At 33.3% G+C, this 22,296-nt stretch overlaps 2 protein-coding genes across 2 annotated transcripts; one reads left to right on the top strand and one right to left on the bottom strand.

The window, feature by feature from the left end:
• The first annotated feature begins 7,587 nt into the window (after window positions 1–7,587).
• LOC100240780 (uncharacterized) lies at window positions 7,588–12,627 on the top strand. Its single transcript, XM_059742913.1, has 4 exons — window positions 7,588–7,723; window positions 8,236–9,615; window positions 9,742–10,702; window positions 12,104–12,627. Exons 2-4 carry the CDS (start codon window positions 8,386–8,388, stop codon window positions 12,355–12,357), a joined length of 2,445 nt encoding a protein of 814 aa, XP_059598896.1. The 5' UTR covers window positions 7,588–7,723; window positions 8,236–8,385; the 3' UTR covers window positions 12,358–12,627.
• A 457-nt stretch (window positions 12,628–13,084) lies between these two features.
• Window positions 13,085–21,942, bottom strand: LOC100254430 (protein DEHYDRATION-INDUCED 19 homolog 3). Its single transcript, XM_002282855.4, has 5 exons — window positions 21,600–21,942; window positions 18,909–19,051; window positions 18,427–18,504; window positions 17,436–17,692; window positions 13,085–13,444 (listed from the first exon to the last, which is right to left on the bottom strand). Exons 1-5 carry the CDS (start codon window positions 21,673–21,675, stop codon window positions 13,336–13,338), a joined length of 663 nt encoding a protein of 220 aa, XP_002282891.1. The 5' UTR covers window positions 21,676–21,942; the 3' UTR covers window positions 13,085–13,335.
• Window positions 21,943–22,296: the final 354 nt, after the last annotated feature.

Here is a 22,296-nt window from a genome sequence, read left to right as displayed (position 1 = left end):
ACCTAAAGCTTAGAGATGGGGCATGTTGTTCTTTTTAGGGGCAAAGATTATACACACACAACCTTTATTCAAGTACATGGTATCAGTTCCTCATTATAATATATTGGGTTGGTCCCCTGATTTGGGCATTATGTAATATCAACTTTGAGAAGTTTGAGTGACTTCCCATATGGTTGTCATCAACACAAGAAGTCATTGAAATGGACAACTCAACTTCCCCCAAAGCCTTGAGTTGGGGAGAAAAGGAGGACAGTGATGAGTTGTTTGGTTTCTAGAAGAAAGTGATTCCCATATAGTATAGATGAGAAAGGGCTTCCATACAATCATGGGCTATAAAGGCTACAGCTATTACTCTCAATTTAGTAGAATTTTTAGGTTTAATTATAGTAGACAGCTTGTGTGATTCAACACTTAAAAGTAGTGGTTGTGAGAGCTCCAACAAGAGTTTTGGCAACCTAGTAAAACTAGCCTTTTTTTTCTTTTTAAAGGAAAGGGAAAGGTATGAATTTAGTATAGGTCCAAAATTTAGTCTTATCCATTGAAAATCTATGGTGAAATTTAAATTAAAATATAAATATATAGGATCCATATAAATAATAAATTAAAGTACAAAAGAATGAAATTGATCGAATATAAAGTAATTGAATATAATTATATATATGGTATGACCTAACTCATTGTATTTTTTGGTATGTACTGAATCGGTATTATTGATTGACCCATTTTTTAATATATGATATCTTCATCTCAAGTAGTCATAAAATTCTAAAGAAAAAAATAACTATACCATAAAAGCAAAGTTACAAATATAAGACGATATAAATCACATTTTAAACTTGTTAAATTTCTTATTGATCAGTCGACTTATATAAAAAAGTTGAAGAGTTTGAAAACCAACAATGTACATCAAGTTATCTAATACTTAATATTTCGGTGTTTACATAATTCCGAGACTACCAAGAATTACAGCTCTAGCATAGTGCATAATTTGATTTTTTTTTTCATTTTTGTCCTAGTTGTATGGCTCTTAGATTGGATATTGAGAGGTACCCTAAAGGTCTAAAAGCCTCCCTATCCCATTAATTAGATAAAAACCAAGTACTCAACAAATAATTGAAGAATTATTGAAACCATATGGATTGGTTTCAGGTACACATGATGAAAAAAGTCTTACAGCTTTTCATATCCTAAAGAACTTTAGAGAATTTTGTCATGGAGATGGGGGGAGGAATCTGGTTATGGCCTTACCAGACACCTCTGTGAAGCATTGCGTGGAGGAAACCAGGAGGCCCCTATTGCTGAACAATGTCTTCCTGACTCCTGAGTACATAGTCATTGAGCATGGGAGATTGTATGATTTTTTCCACATGTATTTTCCTTTTTCTTTTTTTTTTGTCCTCCATGTTCCTTAAGTACCCTACAAGACCATTTAAATATTAAAAAAATAAATAAAAACCCCTACAATCAGGCTTCATTCTCTTAAATTATGTTTGATTTCAAGAAAAATATTAAAGAAAGCAAAAAAAAAAAAAAGTTGAGGAAGCCGGTTTTCTCGTATTTGATTTTACAATAAAAAAATATGAGAAAAAAATATTAGTTAGTAATTTATGTATTTTTAAGTTATTTGATCTTTATATGGAATAATTAAAACCAGTTAAATGATTTTGAAATACTATATAAAAATAATATATTAATTTTAATTTTATTTTTTATTTTTCTTCTATTTTCTTTCTCATGTTTCTCCAAATTTTGACAAAAATAAAATTATTTTAAAAAAATATTTTTTAGAATATGACAATTTTAAAACTATTTTTATATCTATGGTAGTCGACCAAGTGCAATTATTTTTTGAAAAGACAAAAAAGGAATTGTCTCTTTGATAGACAATTTTGTATATATTAATAACTCGAAAAGTATCATAAATTTGAAAATAATTTTAGGATGAACATATTTACAAAAATATTTTTTCAAAATCTCGTAAGCAAACATAGTTATAAAATTGCTATCATTTTTATTTTTTTTGGCAATTTCTTTCTTGACTTTCTCAACTGCATTAGAGAATTCACTGATTCTAGAAAACATATCAAAGGAATGTTTTATATCATGTTCTTATGGCCACATTTAGTGGTATTCACTGTTCTTCCATGCACAAAATTTAAAGCCCAAGTGTTAAAAATGGTATTATTGTGAGATAAAAATAAAACTTCACAAAAAATAAATAAATAAATAAAAATAAAAATAAAAATAATTCACAAATACAATGGTATTATTGGCATCTAAGAACAAGAAAAATGGTGCTATAATGTAAAAAAAAAAGGCATTCATCAAGAACCCAAGTTGTATATCTCTACTTGTAAATGACCAAAAATGGTATGAAAAAAAAATCCTAGAAATTGCCTTCTAGGACTATTAAATTTTTTTCGATAGTCTATAAATACAAGCGATGGTTTATAAATTGTGTTAGGTTTGTTTCACGTGTGGGATCGAATGCTTGTTTGACCTTTGCATGACCAATTGATTGAGAAAAATAGAGGATTTGATTGAGTTTTGGGATTAAATGATTAAAATACATCTAATTATTTTTGTATGGTAATATATTTAAGTGGGATATTCTTTTTTATGTTGGCATGGATGATTTTAGAACCTTGAATCCAAAAAAGAGGGTCCAATCTAAGTGAAATTAGAAGAACCAACCAAGCCCATTCATACTACAAGAGACATGTTTTCAATGAAATGTGACACAAGATATGGAATTTTCCCAAGAAAATTGCCAATTTTGTCCTCAAACCAACCAAGCCCATTCATACTACAAGAGACATGTTTTCAATGAAATGTGACACAAGAAATGGAATTTTCCCAAGAAAATTGCCAATTTTGTCCTCAATAGCATCCTCATTTGAAAGAGAAACCAAACCCAACTTCATCTCACTAGTGGAATGTCCTAGTACTTGCTTAATCAAATTGTTAAAAACATTCCCATTATGGAAAGATTTGTCCCTTGGGTCCTATCAATGAAGAAAACCTTTGATTAAAACCCCAACATGGTTAACTAACTATTCTTACCTAAAATGTGAGGTAGTTATGGTTTGGTGAATCTACAAAGGACTTGCACTAAAAGAAAATATAAGTTAAACCAAGTTAAGTAATATATATATATATTTGTGAATTAAAGTTTTCTTTAATAATTTTTTTTTTTTAATTTTTAGATATGAAGAGGACACCCTCTTGGGTAGATGTAGTAGGTTAACAAATTCTTATTTTATTTTGTAGTATAAATTTTTATGTATGCAATAATGTTCATGAAGGTCATTTTATAATACGATAAAATAATTTTTGTTTTGTCTCATCGTACAACTAACAAGGGGTGATAAATTTTGATACAATTCATCAACACAACTTGAATTCAACATGTTTTTTACAAGTTTGAATTGAATATAATTGGGTTTGGATCGGCTTGCATAATTCCTTTAATAAATAAGTAGTATTTTGGTTAATCCGTATAATACAAATTAACTCATTTAATAATCTTGTTGATTATTTTAATCATAAATTTAAATTATTTAATTCGTATTTGATTCATTTTAATTTTTTAAAAATAAATAAGTAAATTAAATCATAAATATATTTTATTGAGATATTAATCATATAGACTTACACAATATCTAACTTAACTTAATTATTAAATGAGTTACACGATGTATTACCTATTTAATAATTAGGTAGTATTTAGGTTTATATTTTTTACATTCATGTTAGGTTTAAGTTGACCTATATAATGAAATATCTAAATTTTTGACACAATACGAATATGATCCATCAATACAAATTAATACCCTTACAACTAATATCATATAAGATATGATATCAAATTGATAATATAAATTTTTTCTTCAAAAAGAAAATTTATATCATAATATTAGAAAAATTAATGTTACTTCTTTAGATAAAATGTAAATTTAATCTTGTATTAAAAATTATATAAGAATTGTTAAATCTATCTACCTTAAATCTCTCATACATTCTTAGCAATGTTTTAAAAAGACATATTTGGTTAAAATTGATGAAATAATCCTCAAAATTGAAAATCTAACATTTTCTATGCTTTTTCTGGAAAAGTAGTCCATTTTTAACATAAATATCATTTTCTATTTTAAATATTTACATATAAGTTTTAAAAGAAATTGTTATTTTTACAAGAAAATAATGAGGATATTTTTTTTCAGACGATGCCAAAAAATGGTGAAAGATTAAATTTAAAAAATTGGGTTTTGAGAGTTCCTTTTAATCAAATAACCCTTTTAAAAAACCGGTCCAACCGGCGGCCGGCCATTAATCCGATTCGGTTCGGCCATTTGAGTCGGTTCCGGCGTCAAACCGTCAGAACCGGAAGACCCGGCAGATTTCGGGTGAACCGAACGGTTGCCTCAACTGCGCTCCCCACCCCTTCCTTCTCCTCAGCCCCACTCGGCCTCCTTCGCATTCCCCTTTCTCCTTCCTTCTTCCTAGTCCCCCATCCCCCCTTTTCCGGTTGGCACCCCACCCCCCCACCAACCCTTCCTTCTTCCAGCCCCCCTCTTCCTTTTGGCCGCCCCTTTCCCCTCTTCATTTCCAGATTTTTTTTCCCTTTCCATTTCTGGTTGCCACTGTCGCTCCCCTTCCCCCTACCAACCCTTCCTTCTTCCAGCCCCTCATGGTGCAACCCCATTTTCCTTTTTGCCCGCCCCTCTCCCCCTTTCATTTCCAGATTTTTATTTTTTTTATTTTTTACCTCATCTCCATTATTATCTATTTTATTTTATATTGGTTATTTTTTTATTTGATGAGTTTTAAAATTTGTCATTTTTAATTTAAATTATTGAAAAAGTTATAATTTAAATAAATTTCTGATTTTAAAATAAGTTTTTGATTTAAAAATAAATTTTAAAATTCAAAATTTAAAATAAAATTCTGATTTTAATTTTAATTTCTAATTTGAAATTAATTTTCTTATTTTCTAATAAAATTTTAATTTTTAAATAATATCCAAATTATTATTTTTATTTTTATAATTATTTTCAATTTTAATGATATATAAATTATATATTTATGACTTCATAGGTTCCACCGTCAATCCAACCAGTGAACCGTGAACTGATAATTTTTCTAATTTATTGATCGATCTAATTCTGAAAATATTGATTTTATTAAAAAGTTATATGTGCAAAACAATAGAAATGTTTCAAAGTAGTTGACTTATGCAATTTAGCTCAAAGAGGTGACAAATTTCTCTGTAGGAAGCAACATACTCTAGTGAGCTAGATCAGTTTGACCAGAGGCAATCACACCTTTAAGCATTTATGGGTGAACATGGTAAAACATTTGAATCTTCTTACAATGGTCTTAATTGATGAAGACTTGAAATCCCGTAAAACATGAAGAGGTGAAAATATCTCATAAATATTTAGAGTAATTATGAGATATCTCATATCGATAAGGGGAATTCTTAATACCATATGTAGAGAGACGTTTTAAAATCATAAGGATTCATTAAATCAAAATGAATAATATTTATATAGAAAAAAATAAATTATTTTAAGTCGTATTAGTATCGACATCAATTCCAATACGTCTAAATGAAAATTATGAATAACTTTGAAACTTCATAGAATACAACAAATACAATTTGTTTTTATGATGATGATTATCACATCTCACAAAAGTTCTTACGATTATATAGAGCATACAATTATAACATTTTAGATTTATTCCAACTCATTCAAAAGACCGATATTACATGGGGGAATGATACCAAGTTGATGAATTTACCATAAAATTAATCCTTAAAAAAAATCTAAACATAGTATTTTTTTTAAATATTTACCAAACTACTTTTCCATCACATGTTAAAATCATAATCAATAATTGTTGTTTTAACTTTCAGGGAAAATCACGGTTGGTAACTATGATTTTAACCTTATATCTAAAATCATAGCCACTTATTGTAGTTTTAATAGAATAATAATAAATCATTACATCTAAGAAGACAAAATGAAAAACCATTTCAAACATTTATTATAAAAAATAAAGGTGGGGGGGTAGATGAGGAATTAATGGTGCATTCATAGAGTTGGATGGCACGTGATTTCCGCATGTGGCAACCGAGCAAGCCACGTTGACTTTTGCTGTCAAAACCATTTTCCAAAACGGCGGCAGATGAGCGATGCTGTGTGCCGATTGACGCGTGCATCCACCTATACGTGTCCATACAAAAGATCACCACCGTCAATACCATTCCGCAGCCACATCTCCAATTACGCATGTTTTCAACGTGAATGGAAATCCAACGGTGCAAGTCGCCTATTCTTTCTGATCTAGCAGCCGATGATTTCCACGGTCCTGATTGATGATAATGCTCAGGAGCTGTGGATTGCGCCGTAGGGTATCTTAGCCCAATTCAGAATTTTATTGAGAATAAACAAATTATAAAAGCCAAAGCAAGATTTTGCACTTTGGAAGAAACAAAAACACTTCCATTTTCAAAACAAAATTTTGACTATCTTTTTTATTACTAATTATTTATTTATTTATTATCATAATTCATAAAAATAAAATTATTCAACTTATAATACGTTTGTAAATAATTTTTTAATATTATAAATGATTTTTTTGAATGTTTAAAAATGTTTTATAAATTTTATCAAATATCTTGTTTTTTTTTTCAAAAAAAACAAAATTTTGACTATCTTTTTTATTACTAATTTTTTATTTATTTATTATCATAATTCATAAAAAGAAAATTATTCAACTTATAATACGTTTGTAAATAATTTTTTATTATTATAAATGATTTTTTTGAATGTTTAAAAATGTTTTATAAATTTTATCAAATATCTTGTTTTTTTTTTCAAAAAATACTTTTGAGGTTAAAAAACACTTTTAGAATCATTGTGACTTTTTTTTTAATATAAAAAATTTAGGATAGAATTGGGCTACCTCGACAGATAGAATCACTGTGACTCTTAATTTCTTCTTTTCTTTTTTCTGATTTTTTTTCTCAATTAAAAATAAGTTAGAAATTTACATATGTGAAATAAATTTTAAAATTAATTTATAAATTTAAAATATTCTTTATTTTCTTTAACTTTTCCATACCATTTTCTTTTATTTCCATTTCCTCTTAAAAATTTCAAAAACCAAAAATGGAGTTAAGTTTTATGAATTTTTTCTTCAAAAATTAAAAGGTTTTCTACTTCCATTTTGCAGGAAAAAAATAGAAAAAAACCCAAAATAGTTTAAAGTAAAACAAACAATAAAAGAGGTTATGATTGGGACAAATGAACCTTTTCAAAAAGATCCAACCAAACAGTGCCTAACTTTCAGAAAATAACCCAAGGCCCGTTCACATTGGGCCTTCATTTTCCTCTTTCTCTGACCTCTCCATCCTCAGCACCACCAATTACAAGTTGCTACGTATGGAGGGTAGTATTGTCGTTTCAAAAAAAATCAGCCAATCAAATTCTTACATCTACCGACTCTAGTTCACATAAGAGGCAGTTCCGTGCAATAACGGTATATATAACGAAACTCAGAAAATAATAAAACTGTTTTTAAAAAACAAAGAAAACACTTTCACCGAAAAAAAAAAAAAAAAAAAAAAAACCAAAAACAAAAAGAAACATTTTATCTGTTTCGGTGGTGGCTGCTTCTTCTTCTTCTTCTTCTTCCCCCTCCTCCCAGCCCTCAGGTATGCCTACACGCCAAACCCTATCTTTCTGTTTTTAGAATTTTCTCTCTCTGTAAAATCCCAATTTGAATATGATATGCTGTACCTCTGATTGCATCATTTTCATTTTTAAAAAATTTTTGCTTTTTGAAAACAGTTTTTTTTTTCCCCTTTTCGGGTGGTGTATTTGGATGATGATTTCAATATGATTGGTGGGTGAAACGCATGTCTTTTTGACTTTGATTCAGTGGATTTGGATGGTGAAACGCATCTTCATCTAGACTTTATCTCTCAGTGTATGCCATACGTTTGATGTTTTGCTGGTAATTTTGGATATGATTGATGAATCTTTGTTTTTTTTTTCTTTGGATTTGATATGAAATAAAAAGGATTTGTGGGTATATCAACACTGTTTTATTTTGAATTTTGTGATCTGGGGTTTTGGTTTTTGTTTTTGTTTTTGTTTTGGGTGATATGGATCTTAGAGTGTTTCTATGTTAGATTGATGGGAATTTGTTACCTCATTTGATTAGGGCTTAAGCAATAAAGAAGAAATTGGAGAATTGGGAAACAAATCTGCATTGATTTGATCTGGTATTGGTTAGAAAATGAGAAAAACTTGACATTTATATGGTTTGATTTGATATAATATTGGGGTTTGACAGTTTTTGGTGCAAGTACTGATGGGGAGGGGAGGGAAGGTTGGGAGTAAGCATATTTTTAAGAGAAAAGTTAGGTCAAAAGATAAGGGTTCAGATGATTCAGATGAGGATTATGTAGTCGGGGAAGATGAAGAAATTGAAGTATCTGATGGTGGTGATTCAGAAGACTATTCTTATTCTCTTGAAGGAGATGAAGTAGAGGAAAGTTTATGTAGCTTAGAAGAGGAGGAAGACATGAGGAAGGGGTTTAGGTCAAAAGCGAAGATGGGTGCAGCTGGTCAGAGGAAAATTGGGTGCAAAACATCAAAAAAGAGGAGAAGAGTACTGAATGAAGAAGACGATGATAAGGATTATGAAGAGGAGGAGGAGGAGGAAGAAGAAGAAGAAGTGGAAGAGGAGTTTTTGGGTCGGAGGAAAAATAGGATTAAAACATCATGGAAGAGACAAAAAGTTTTGTATGAGGAGGAAGAAGATGAGGATTATGATGAGGATTATAATGAGGATGACGAGGAATTTACACCAGAGGAAATGGATTGTGAGGATGAAGAGGAAGAGGCGCCAATAAGAAAGAAGAAAAACGGTAATAAGAGGGTGGCCAGCCGAGCTTCACAGAAGAAGGTGTTTGCCAAAGGCCGGAAACCAAAGAGAAATTCCAAGGTTTTGAAGAAGGGTTTGAGAAAGAAAAGAAAAAGGAATACTGGGTCGAGGAAGAAAGCCAAGGTTGATAATGATGGTGATTTCATAGATGAAAGGCCAGTCGTGAGAGAGAGAAAATCTCATAAGAGAAAGAGGAGATTGGCTCCAGCATCTGATTCAGAATTTGTAAGTTCTGGATCATCTGATTTTGAATTCACTATATCTGAGGAAGAGAGGGAGCAGGTGAGAGAAGCAGATGAGTTCTGCAGAAGATCAACGAATAATATGAGGAGTGCATCTCTGCCAGCTAAAACCATTGAGGAAGAAAGAAAGCCTCCAGTGAGAAAGGGTAAGGAGAAGGTTGAGGATGTCAAGAATGAGGTGGGAAAACAGGTGTGTGGGATTTGTCTGTCAGAAGAAGGAAAAAGAAGGGTACGAGGAACATTAGACTGTTGCAGTCATTATTTTTGTTTTGGTTGCATCATGGAATGGTCGAAAGTGGAATCCCGTTGCCCGTTGTGCAAGCAGAGGTTTATGACAATCAGCAAGCCTGCAAGAGCAAACACAGGAATTGACTTGAGAGATGTGATGATACAAGTTCCAGAGCGTGACCAGGTATGTTTTTGCTTTCCCAAAACCATATTGCAGATATACAAAGAAGAAATTGGCCCACAATGTCTACTCCCTTTGCTTTATGCCTTTATTGTTTTCATTAATTTTAAAATGGTTTTTTTGCTACAGGTCTATCTACCATCTGAGGAAGAAATTAGGGGTTATCTTGATCCATATGAGAATGTGATCTGTACTGAATGCCACCAAGGTGGGGATGATGGCCTCATGTTACTGTGTGATCTCTGTGATTCACCTGCACACACCTATTGTGTTGGTCTTGGACGGGAAGTACCTGAGGGTAATTGGTATTGTGAAGGCTGTAGGCCTTCTCAAGTCCAGGATCCTTTATCTGATCACAGAACAACACAGAACACCTTGTCTGACAGACCATCTCCTGTTGGAAATATTGGGGAAAGTTTGGTGACCTCTCTGTCTTTGTTGTCTACACCATTCACTCAAGGTATTGGGATCAATATATCTCCTAGATACAGAAATGCTGAAGCTGCTTCTCCAGTATCAGCATCAGGGGCATCAACTCTATCAGGGAGACGGTGGATACACCGTCAGATCCATCAAATCCGTTCTAATAATAGAATGAGCCATGTGGCCGTTAGAAATATTGGGAATTCAGCTCCCAATTCAGGAAGTGATTTTTTAAATTCTCAAATTGATCAGGGTTTGGATACAGCATCTCAACATACAAAAGCACTAGAAACTGGGACATCTCACAGTACATTTTTAGAGGAAAGTTTACAGGACAACCGCTATCCATCATTGCAAAATATGGATCTTCTTTCTCCAAGATTGAGCCAGTCAAGGAGGCAAGACATCCAGGCTCCAACTACTACTGCTACTGCTGGCCCTGCCCGTGGGACATTATGGGATGAACTTGTAGGGATCAGTTCAGCATTCAATTCAATATCAGGTAATGAGCAACTCCATCAGTGCAGCAGCAGATCAAGCATCAGGTCAGACGGTAGTGTATCCCCTAATGCAGTTAGAGAGGGGAACCATTTCCATGTGGTGAAGGAACAATTGCAATCAATGGTTAGAAGCCATTTGAAAAGCTTGTCCAAAGATATTGATTTAGGTAAGTTTAGTTCGGAGTTCCTTTTTTCAACTTCACATACCATTCCTTCTTTTTAGACAATGTAGTTGAAGAGGCTGGAAAGAGCCTTAGATATGGGTGTTTTCAAATATATTAGTTTTTATCTGTGCATTCTTACTTTGATGCTGATATCTTGTTGCATACAAAAAGATAGGAAATTCATGTGTTTTGTGTGCTTGCATTTCTTGGGGCACTTCAGCAATATCTTGTTACGTTCAAAAGATTGTGAATAATATACTGTACTAGTACCAGCCTAGTAAATCTGGTAGGACTTTTTGTTTACTGTCAAACTTGTCTCTGAAACATAGTCATGCCAATGGGTGCTACATGGCAATTATCCATGTTTAATACCATTTAAAGTTGAGATAGTTGTAGAACATTTATCAGATAATAATGCACCCATAAACTTCTGAAAATCCTGAAAATAATAAAATTAAATTAAATTTAAAAAAGAAAAAAAAAAAGGAAGAAAAAAAGGAATAAGCATTTATACTGATTATGAAGTTAAAGATATAATCTAATAACTTAATAGAGATGTCCTGCCTTATAAAAAGAGAAGATAGTTGTTTTATCATCTAATAACCCCTCTTATCTATTGCTTATAATTAGTCAAAGTTCATTATAATCAATCACTATTGCCCCACAATTTTGAGATTCATGACATGCATCATAAGTTTAAGTGTATTTGATATGAAGAGGTTGAGATTTTAATATTCTTCAATCACTGAATGTTTGCTTATTTGCTTTGGCTTCCTTTTGATATAAACAAATAAACATGCATATGTTCCTGATTGTTTGGATCCCTAATTTATAGATTTGATTAACTTGCTATATGATTTTGTAAGGAAATTTTAGCTTTTGCATTTGTGTATATACACACATGCCCTTCAGGCCTGGCTCAAGCAGTAAAGGGTTGAAGAGGGCTTGTGGAAGGCTTCAGGTTGAAGTCCCAATAGAAATGCTGTTTATTCGGCAAGGATAGGAAGCTACATTTCCATCCTAATGTACTTACAAAATTAGGAGTGAGAGTTTCTGTTTACTGAAAGTGGACTTGGCTGCATTCTCGGCTTTCAAGTTGAACCACTTTGTGCTTCAAAAAACCACGATACCATCCATCTCCTAGAAACATGTGCATGGCCAGTTCTGGCAGAAGCCTAGAGTAGCAGCCCACTATGTTTTTCAGGTTTTTTCGCGGGATTGACACATGAGTTCAATGCACTTAACCCGCAACTAGTGCTTAAGGAATGTTAGTTTCATGATTAATTTTGCACTATTTGCAGCCCTGAAATTGCCATTTACTAATGCATCATTGCTATGTTGAATAAAATTTCAAAACACCATCCAATGGGTCATACTCATACTGTCTCACCTCCTTGGGTGCAGGTCTCAGTACCTTCAAGGACGTGGCAAGGAGTTCAACACACACTATCTTAGCTGCATATGGCCTCGAGCACAGGAGGAGCGAGGTTCACTCTGTGCCAACACCGCCCATCTGCTCCCACATTGAAAGAATAGCAGATGGGCAGATGAGTCTGATGAAAAGCTCCTGCTCGTGTTGCTTTGACTCCTATGTACGTGATGTAGTGAGGAGGATTCTGAACACGAAACTGCCACATTGGCTAGGAATTAGGGAGTGATGCAGCGAGTTAGTCCAGCACACCCAATCATTTTTTGGTTAGGAGTTCAGACAGGATTTTGTTGTTAAGATCATTTACGTAGAACCCAAATGGGCTCTCTGCTTACTTGATTAGTTCTCACCCATTTTAACATTTATTCTTTGGAAGCCAAAGACACAAGTTTCTGTACACTTGTACTCTCCGGTGGTCTTAAAATTCTGCTGATTATGACTTACAAATTCGGATTTATCACAGAAGAAAGACAAAGAAAGAAGGGCTACTTATTGGTAATATTATTTATACCCATCGTAAATCTTGGAAATGTGTGGTTGTATGGGAGTTCCACATTGATGGAATGGGAAAAGGGTTGTTTGGTAAGAGTTCCATTTGCACAAAAGGAATGTTAGGTGGGTGATCTCCTCTGAGAAGTCCTCGTGTTACATCCGTTTATAAAGTACCGATGGTCATGGAAACTACATTATCTGCCACTGCCAATATTGACAACAGTCTTGCTGGTGGGTTTCACCAGCAGAAGCATTTCCAGAGGAAGAATTTTTTACAGAAAAACAAGTCTAAGTTGAGCAACTACATGCGAAAAGGGCCACGGTTAAAAGGTTCATGAACAGTCGCCCCCATCCAATAAACCTAAAACACCATAATCAAAGAAATAACGTCCGTGTGCAGTTCCAAATTTGGTGAATTAATGGGAAGAAACTTCTAGTGAATATGCAAGTTGTAAGAAGAGAGATAAGAGGGAAAGGGGCTTCTTTTCTTTTTTCTCCCTTAATTATGATCTCAAAATATAAGATGATTCAGAGTCTTTCTGCAAGCCTAACTCCTAAACTCCACATGCCAGCATAAATTACATTCATTTCCTACCATTTTATTTCATTGGCGTTTGATACATTGAAATATGCACTACAAACAAACCATAGATCGTGGGGCTCTTGGCTGCAAAGCTGAAGACCATAGCAGCAGCATGCCATGATGATAACCTCTTCATAACTTGTCATCGAAAATGGTGGACAACAACATCCCATGAACAAACTCACATCTCCTTGCCTTCTCTTCCTGATCCTTGATGGACAAGGGAGTAGTTTGGACAGTTCTGTCACCAAAAACTAAAATGTTAGATCCAGGAGAGCATGATAACTATGGTTTATTAAACAGGTGAGCACCATAATACAAGGAAGCTAGTACTTTTTAAGAATATTTTAGGAAACAGAAGACATAGCATACGCAGATCCAACAAAAAGAAGAAAAAATGCGGCACAAATTTTGGTATCTTCCCCCAATTCATTTTTCTATCCACAAGTTTTATGACTAAATTATTATAAAAATACGTTTCCAAGTAAAACTGTATCTGCTGGCTTGAATCATGAGAAATCCCTCTCAGCCGATCTGAAGAGGCTTGTTTTGCCCTCTGCAGCCTATAACAAATGGGTTAAGAAATGGGATAGCGTTAAGTTAAAAATAATTCACATCTTAGGGCTGAGGGCCTTTGCAATATTAGGGGCAATAAAAGAAAGGGACTTCCATGCTCCAAGTGAGAAAGCCAAAGCATGAAAACTGCAAAGAAATGTCACCTAAAGAACAGAAGACAACTTCCATGCGAAATCCAGTCATAGCAATTGGTTCCATTGTTGGTATCAAATAGGGTGACTAGTGGAGGTACCCCCACATGGGTAGTCGTAGCAATTATGCATCCCTTCCTTTTAACCACTTATTTTCTCCTGGGTTCCCCGCAATCCAATAGAACCTTCAATATGAATGCAAAACACCTTTTTGTAAAGGTGTACCAATCCCCCTCATACTAAAGTTTACAACATTATATACTTCATTAAAAAGCTAGTAGTTTAACTCAATTAACTAAGATTTATTCCAAGTAGTCATATTTAGCTCAACTCAAAATATTGTAGTTGAACTCAATCAACTAAGCCTTGTTCCAAATAGCGATATTTAGCTCAACTCAATCAACCAAGCCTTATTCCACATAGCCATTTTTTTTATAAGCAAAGATCAAATATATTAGAAGCACTGAACTAGAGGGCACCAAAAGCATACATGACGTATACGAAGGCACTACAAGACCAATTAGAGTGAAGAGAGAAAAAACAATTTTCTTTGCCTACTTAGAGTTAAACCCACCATGGACATTGAGGAATCTCCTATGTACACTCTAACCTACACTCTTAACATAAAGAATTATTTAATTGCTTGATTTGTTTTTTCTATATTTTCAAACATTCTCCTATTCCTTTCCTTCCAAATGATCTAAAATAGCCACAAATAAACTACTCTACCAGCTCTTCTTCCCATCAAATGATCCATACCAGCTCAAAAGGACACTTGTTATTGAGGAGTACATCACCTACTTTATTCCAAATAGGGCATAAATCAGTTGCCATAAGATAATTGTTTTCATGCAATGAAGGAGGATGTGATAAGTCGTTTCCTTTTTCCTCCATACAATTAGCATCTTTCTGACATCTTCACCCCCCTTTTGAGTTGGGCCAAGATTCTTCCCCATGTAACTTCCCAAGAAAAAGAGTCAACCCTCAATGGAACCCTATGATTCTAAACCATGCTCGAAAGGAAATCCTCATCTGTTATCAAATTTACTTTTTTCACATGACAACTCATTATGATGACTTTGACAAACAGAATTACTTCCTTATTAAATTTCTTTGCAATCAGAATTGCCCTACTTGATCATTTTAAAGAATCAATTTTATTGTTATATCAATATTAACCACTGACAGAAACTTAATATAGTATAGTATATAGCTTAGATCTTGAAGAAAACCGATTTTTTTCATCCAAACATTCATTATGATGATTTTGGGGAATATAACTACATCTGTATTAAAATTTTTTGCAATCTAATTTTTGTAACCCCATTATTCAGAAGAACCAAAATTATTGTTTGGCTATTTAAAAAATGACTGTTAAGAGTTCTTTATTGTAGCATTGTCCAGCATGATGATTTTGATAAACATAACCACTTCCTTTTTCTTTTCTTTTTTGATATGTAAAACTACTTCCTTATTAAATTTCTTTGCAATCAAAATAGTTCTACCTAATCATTTGAAAAAATCTAATTTATTGTTATATCAAAATTAACTATTGACAAAAACTTAATGTCATATAGTCTAGCTCTAGAAGCAAACTGGTTTTTTTCTTCAAACAAAATTCATTATGATTATTTTGGGGAATATAACTACATTTGTATTAAATTTTTATACAATAAAAATCTTGCAACCCTATCATTCGAAATAACCAAAATTATTGTTTGGCTATATCAAACATGATTGTTAGAAGTTCTTTATTGCAGTCCCCTCCTTTTGAGTTGGAACAAGATTCTTCCCCACATAGCTTCCCAAGAAAAAAAATAAGTCAACCCTCAATGGAACCTAAAGTTTCCAAACCATGCTGGTACATAAATTCTCCATCCTTTTGTTAAACAAAGCAGAGAAGAAATTATCTTTGGATATTTTCATGTGTTGACAATTTTGTTCCAATTTATTTTCTGACTCAGGAAACTTTTTAGAAAGCGACTTACTCTCCATTAAAGATTCGAGGTTATTGTTCGTTCAACTAGAAAGTCACAGGTACGTCTAAAAAGGTTTGGCTTGTGGCAAGTTAGGTGATCAAAGGGGCATGAAAAGGATTGGTATTTTTCTGGAATTAAAAATGTTTTATTAAATATTTAAAAACTGCAGGGACCGCTCAAGCAAGGTAACAACACTCAAGCATTGGGGCCACTCAAGCGCTTGACCAATGCTCAACCCAAGGCGAACAAGTGGTGGTTAAGTGCGCTCAAGCAGAATCTACCAGAATCTACCAGAATATGGTAAAATATTTTCAAATTACTCACGCAAATCGAGTTTGGGAACTTTGAGATACCAATTCCCATATGGCTTTTATGCCTATATCAACCCTATTATAACCCTTCTAGGGGTGGACACTTTTCATGGGAGTAAGCCTACCTTGTCACACCATATTCCCAAACTCTCAAGAAAGATTCATACTATCGAATCTTGGGTTGTTTGAAGACCTGCATCCCTTCAGTAGTGCTGAAATGTATTCACTAGAAGCAATTGGAGATTGTTGCATCACGTGCGTGGATCAAGTTGTAGATACTAGAGAGTAAGTCTTAGGGTAAGCAATCAAGTAAATCTATGTAACTTGATCTCGAATAGTGTATTTATATTAGAGGTCTTAGACTCCGTGGTTTTTTATCTCCACAGTTAGTGTGGGGGTTTTCCACATAAAAATTCTTGTATCCATCACATATGTTTTTCTTATCTTGGTTACTTTGATTATTATAATTATCTTTGATATCTTCCAGGTTTAATTGGGCTAAAAACTCAACTCCCTATTTAAGAAAATTTTAAAATACACTCATTAACAAACAACCCCCCCTTCCCCTTCCCCTTTTTTTCTTTTTCTGGGTGTAACCCAATTGGACTTAGGTTTTTCAGAAATATTTAACAAAAACTTTGCCACACTTCAAATTCAACCACAACATTTTCCTCAATGTCCCTACTAATTGTTTGACCTTGTAGTCCCCCCCTACCACCACCCAAAAAAAAAAAAAAGAGTCGCCACCACCTCAACCTCTCAATCATGGATTTGTCTTGAGAAATGAGAGTTCCAACAACTGTAAGTCAATGGCTTCATTCGCTATAAAGGCCACATCCAAAATTTGATGACCCTCCTCAAACGAATGATGAAAATATGAAAGCACCTTTCTCACCACTTTTTTTGAGCCAGTTACCCATCCCCCCCACCCCCACAGATTTTTCCAAGAGAAAATCTTAAGAGTTACATCCAACAAAAAACGACACAAACCCATCCCCAAGATGCACATGTCCTTGTTCATTTAAAGAGCAATTTTTTTAGAGGGCTCATTCCCCTGTAATATCACACAAATAAGATGGCTGTAATGGAGTATCATTATCGTCTATACCATTTTTCATTCATTTCTCTTTTGAAAAATTTTATAGGCAAAGATCATCTATACCATTTTTCATGCACAACTAATCAAACACAAAAAGGAAGACATGCAAAGACAAGATGAGAATGCAATTATGTACCTTTCTAATACATTTTCATCTGAGTTTTTCTTGGTTGAGGTTGTTTGAGCCGAAAGCTGAGGCTGGACACCAATATAGTCATCAGCCATAGGCAAAATAAATGATGACAACAATGGATCAGGTGCTGCACTGGATGAAGAGACTATACAGGAAGATGACCCAAATAGGGACTGTAGATTTCCTTCTCGAAGCTCTTTCCTCAACAAAGAAAGAGTTGAATGAGAACCACCTTTACGTGTCTTCCTCTTGCGCTGCATGTAACTTTCTGTTAAGTAATCCAGAACACAAGGCTAAATCCATCATTGCCATACTAAACATTAGAATATTAACTGCATTAAGTTTCTGGAAATAAGAAGATATTGATAGAATCTGTCAATTTAAAATCATGGGTAGAAATTAATGGCAAAATATGAAAATTTTGAATAAATATATATATATATATATATATATATATATATCACCACCATCAGATATTGGAGATACCACCATATATTTATACCATTTCCAAATTTTGATATATAAATAAATAAATCTGACAATATCCTTGATAAACATTAAATTAAAAAAGTGTGGACCATGCACAAAGACTTGAAAATTTTGCGCATTGTATTAAAGATGCTCATGGAGAAAATCTACCTTAAAAATCAACAAAGACAAATACAAAACTCAGTTGTCAAGGAAAGTTAGGTGGCTCTAATCAATGCCCCATTTGTTGAGGTCCATTTGTTTCAAGCCTTCAAGGTACTAAATATTCATTGAGGCCTTAAATCTTTCTTTAAAATGACATTTACCGCAAACCATCTATGTTCAATGGTTGACCTCCACACCTATCAACTCCAGGCAAAACTCATTTTTCAGAAGAAAATGTTACGTGAAATGCTCAAGCAAATTATTTTGTAATGACGTTCCAAAAAACTGATTCAAGAGTGGTGCAAGAAAATGATTTCAAAGACCCATGATAATAAATACCAATACAATGGAAAAAGGATATCTTGAAAACACTCCCATGTTGCAAAGTTATGTGTGCAACCATATCAACCCCCACCCTTATTGCACAAATTGGACACACCTGCAAATAAACAACACCCATCATCAGAAAAATTAAACTTCAATTTGAACGCCTTCCCATCAGGGAACAACTTCTTATCCACTATCTAAAATAAATAAAGATCTCCTAAATTGCAACAAACCTATTTGAGAAACTACCACAAAACATAATTAGGATTATAATAATCATGTTTACATAATAAACAAGAACCTAAATATCCAGTCTTTCAAATTTAGTATCCTATACAAATGAAAACTAATAAACCTTAGCAGCAACATACATTTTAGTTACCATTGTTAAATATTTTTTATAGGTGCCATTGTCAAATTCCCAATAGTACGGACCCCCCACCCCATAAAACAGTAGTTGATCTCATTGCCATGGATAGGAATGCTGGTTATCAATATACAGAAAATGAGTAATACCCCATTCTTTGCCTCCACAGGATGCTCATCATCTATGTGGCAGCATAATCCCACAATGTCGAAATACTCTGAACAGAATGGGCAAGGAAACTCCTCCCTTATGTCTTCATCTCCATCAAATTCTTCAAATCCCATGAACATATCTACATCAATAACATAACATTCAAATTAAAGTAAAATTAAGAACAAATTCAACTAATACTTAATCCATGAACTTCAGAAATCTAACTGTTAAACTGGTGGCTGAAGAAAGAAACACAAAATTAAATTTTGAATCCTATGTTTTCTGTGAAATGCTTACATCAGCAAACCTAAATGCTTGTATTAGGCTCATCAGATTGGCATGTTTTTATTTACTCAGGCTTAAACAACAAAAAGAACAAAGACTGAAATTTTCAAATTCCCTTTCCTTCCCATCTGTTACTCAGCAACTAAAGGCATGTCTACTTGATTCACCCAGAATCAATAGAAAGGAATTCATTTCCATTCCTCCAACGCTTCTGTTTACTTAGACTTCAGAATGAAAAGTTTGTGTGGGCCCTACTACAATTTGAGGAAACTCATTCATCAAATATGAGGAAACTTGTTTTCCCACCCTCCTTCATGAATTGGATTTTTCAAATTTGAGGAATCGAATTTTGTGCATTGATTGCCTAATTTTCCATTGTGCCTCCAAATAAGCAATAATTATCATGCCCCCAATATTATAGTGCATTATTCATGTTATAGTTATTTGTTATGTCACTAATAATTTTTATTAATAAAAAAGAGATAAATTAATTATGAAATGTTGTTAATTTTATAAATAATTGCATATTAAAAAGTAATGGTAGAATTTTTTTTATGTAAAATTATAACAAATTTAAGACATGAGTTTTTTGTTTTTCAATTAGAATTCAAGACAAGTTTTATTCCTATGATTTTTTTTTCATAGGCAGACATAAGTTTTATTCCTATGCACAATCAATTTAACATGTTTTTTTGCTTTGCAATCATAGATCTAAAATAAAATGGATAAGGTCATTACAATAAAACTAAACATTTCATTCTATTTCCTCTACTAGTACTAAACACTTCAAAGGGTAGCAATTTCATTCTCAGTATGTTTCCTGACAAATTTGTGAACACTCCAATGAAATTCTCAATTTCGATACCTTGCATTCTCTATCCTTCTCACTCTGATTCTCTTTCCTAATATTCCCTTTCCTCGAAAGTTTATTAAACATGTCATGACTTGAACGTAAAATGAAAATGTACAAGCCAAATGATAATGTTAATCTAAGTTCAAGAAAGGTGTTTGTTTAGTTTTAAGCAACCAGAATCCAAAAGCTTGATATTTAAACAAAGTCCTTCCGTCTTTTGTTTTCCCAGCAAACAAACAGTGGTATTAGGATCAGTTGAATGCACATTTCCAATTTCTTAAGTCTACATGATGACAAATCTGAGCCTCAAAGCTCTTCTATTTCCCTTTTTTTTTAACATTCATTCTATTAGCCATGTCACACTTAGTAGAGTTGAGGTTTTAAATTTCTCAGTAACCAAATGGAACATAAAGGAGGAGGAATTTTCATCTCAGAAACTGTTTGTTCCAAAAAATTAAGGTAAGTTTAAATTTTTCAATCCCTGTTATTTTCTCTTAACTTTCTTGCCAGCCAAATGAAAAAACTCTAAGCTCCAAATTTTCCATTCTTTTCTCACCCTCCATTTTCTGCAACCTAATGCATTTATTATGCTCATTCTCTCTTTATTTAATCTAAAAACCAGAAAACCTCAGAGTCCAAAACATTAATTCCTCTTCCTTTTTTTTCTATCCTAGGCTGAGTTTAGCCTCAAGAACAAAAAATCTAAGATTGCAAAACTTCAGGACCTTTCATTTTCCTCCATTCTCTAATTTACCAAGAGAACATAAAGGAAATATTTGGTATCATAGGCTCAGTATGGTATAACAGTAAGAGACCCAAGACTGCAAGTCTTCAATTCCTCTCATTTTCCTCCATTTCCTCCTCTACCAAAACAGAGCAGAAACAAATTAATTTTATCTTAGGCTCAGTCTGGTCTAAACAACAAAAGTTCAAGGATACAAACACCAATTTGGCAATTCCCCTCATTCTCCTTCATTTTCTCATCTACCAAACAAGAAGCAACGAGAAGACTTTCCCTGTTTTCTCCTTCATTTGGCAAGCAACGAAAAACGAATATGTTTTTTTTACCTCAGGGGCAGTTCGGTTTAAATAACAAAAAATGAAAAATTCCCATTCCAGGCAATTTCCTACATTCACAAACAAATATTTTCTATCTTAAGTTTGGTCAGACCTAAACAACAAGAATACAAGACCTCAAACCTGCAATTCCCCATATTTTCCTCCATTTTCTCATCTACCAAACAGGACACAACAAAACAACTCCACTTTTTTTCCTTCATTTCCAGATCATCAAAAAATAAATATTTTTCTGTCTTAGGCTCAAATAAAATCCTGGAGATTCCCGAACTTCAATTTCTCCCATTCTTCCATTCCCTGACGGGCCTCACCTACCAAAAACAGAATAGCAAAACAAAATAATTCCTAACCTAGGGCTTAATCTGGTCCAAACACCAAAAAGTCCAGATTACCAAAAAAAAAAAATTTCTCTCGTTCACCTCCATTTCCTCACCGAAAAAAAAAACACAACAACCAAACTTGTCAAGCTCACCAGATCGCGACTGCAGGGCTGACTGATACCGCTTTGTAGCCGAGGACAAACGAGCACTCCACGAATCACCATCCATGGCTTGACACGGAGAATTCGGAAAGATAGACAGAGATCGGTGGAAACTGCAGTGGTCCGATGAGCGATCCGCCAGGGACGTTGAAGAGAATCGAATGGAGAGAGTGCGGATTGGATTGAGGATCGTACGAAACCCTAGAAAATGGAGGGTGGGGATTGGAGGATAGGGGTTAGGGTTTGTTTGGAGTGCGAGAAGTGAGGCAGAGAGCTTTGTCAAGCTTATATCAACAAATCCAAAAACATATCTACTTTGTATTCCATTTCTATTCTTCCGATTTTGCTCTCTCTCTTTATTTTTATTTTTATTTTCTCCAATTTTTCAATTAAATAAAATATCAAATTTTAAAATTCAGTAATTGAAATTGAAGGGAAAAAAAATCATAGAAAGGAAATGATAATATTTATAGATAAATATTTTCAAAATAAAAAAATATATTTTAAAAACTATCTTATGAAATTACTGATAATAAATATTTGAAAATTATGAGCATTTTAATCATGTAATTATTTAAAAATTTAATTTGTGAAATTATTTTCTAATCAACATACATCTAATTTGTAATTTTTTTTCCGTGTCTAACCAATAAAAAAATTTAAAGGTATGTTTGAGAATTATTTTTTA

Source organism: Vitis vinifera, chromosome 14 (assembly GCF_030704535.1).
Source record: "Vitis vinifera cultivar Pinot Noir 40024 chromosome 14, ASM3070453v1".
NCBI classification, from domain to species: domain Eukaryota; kingdom Viridiplantae; phylum Streptophyta; class Magnoliopsida; order Vitales; family Vitaceae; genus Vitis; species Vitis vinifera.
This window is presented reverse-complemented; position numbering and strand designations above follow the sequence as displayed.

What these genes read in the sequence shown, in the direction of transcription:
- LOC100254430 (XM_002282855.4), bottom strand. Translation starts at nt 21,675, where the DNA reads ATGGATGGTGATTCGTGGAGTGCTCGTTTGTCCTCGGCTACAAAGCGG. An exon ending in AGCCCTGCAGTCGCGATCTG is followed by an intron (nt 19,052 to 21,599) that starts GTGAGCTTGACA and finishes TTATTGATGTAG; the next exon opens with ATATGTTCATGGGATTTGAA. An exon ending in GATGAAAATGTATTAGAAAG is followed by an intron (nt 13,445 to 17,435) that starts GTACATAATTGC and finishes TTTTGGTGACAG; the next exon opens with AACTGTCCAAACTACTCCCT.
- LOC100240780 (XM_059742913.1), top strand. Translation starts at nt 8,386, where the DNA reads ATGGGGAGGGGAGGGAAGGTTGGGAGTAAGCATATTTTTAAGAGAAAA. An exon ending in AAGTTCCAGAGCGTGACCAG is followed by an intron (nt 9,616 to 9,741) that starts GTATGTTTTTGC and finishes TTTTTGCTACAG; the next exon opens with GTCTATCTACCATCTGAGGA. An exon ending in GTCCAAAGATATTGATTTAG is followed by an intron (nt 10,703 to 12,103) that starts GTAAGTTTAGTT and finishes CCTTGGGTGCAG; the next exon opens with GTCTCAGTACCTTCAAGGAC.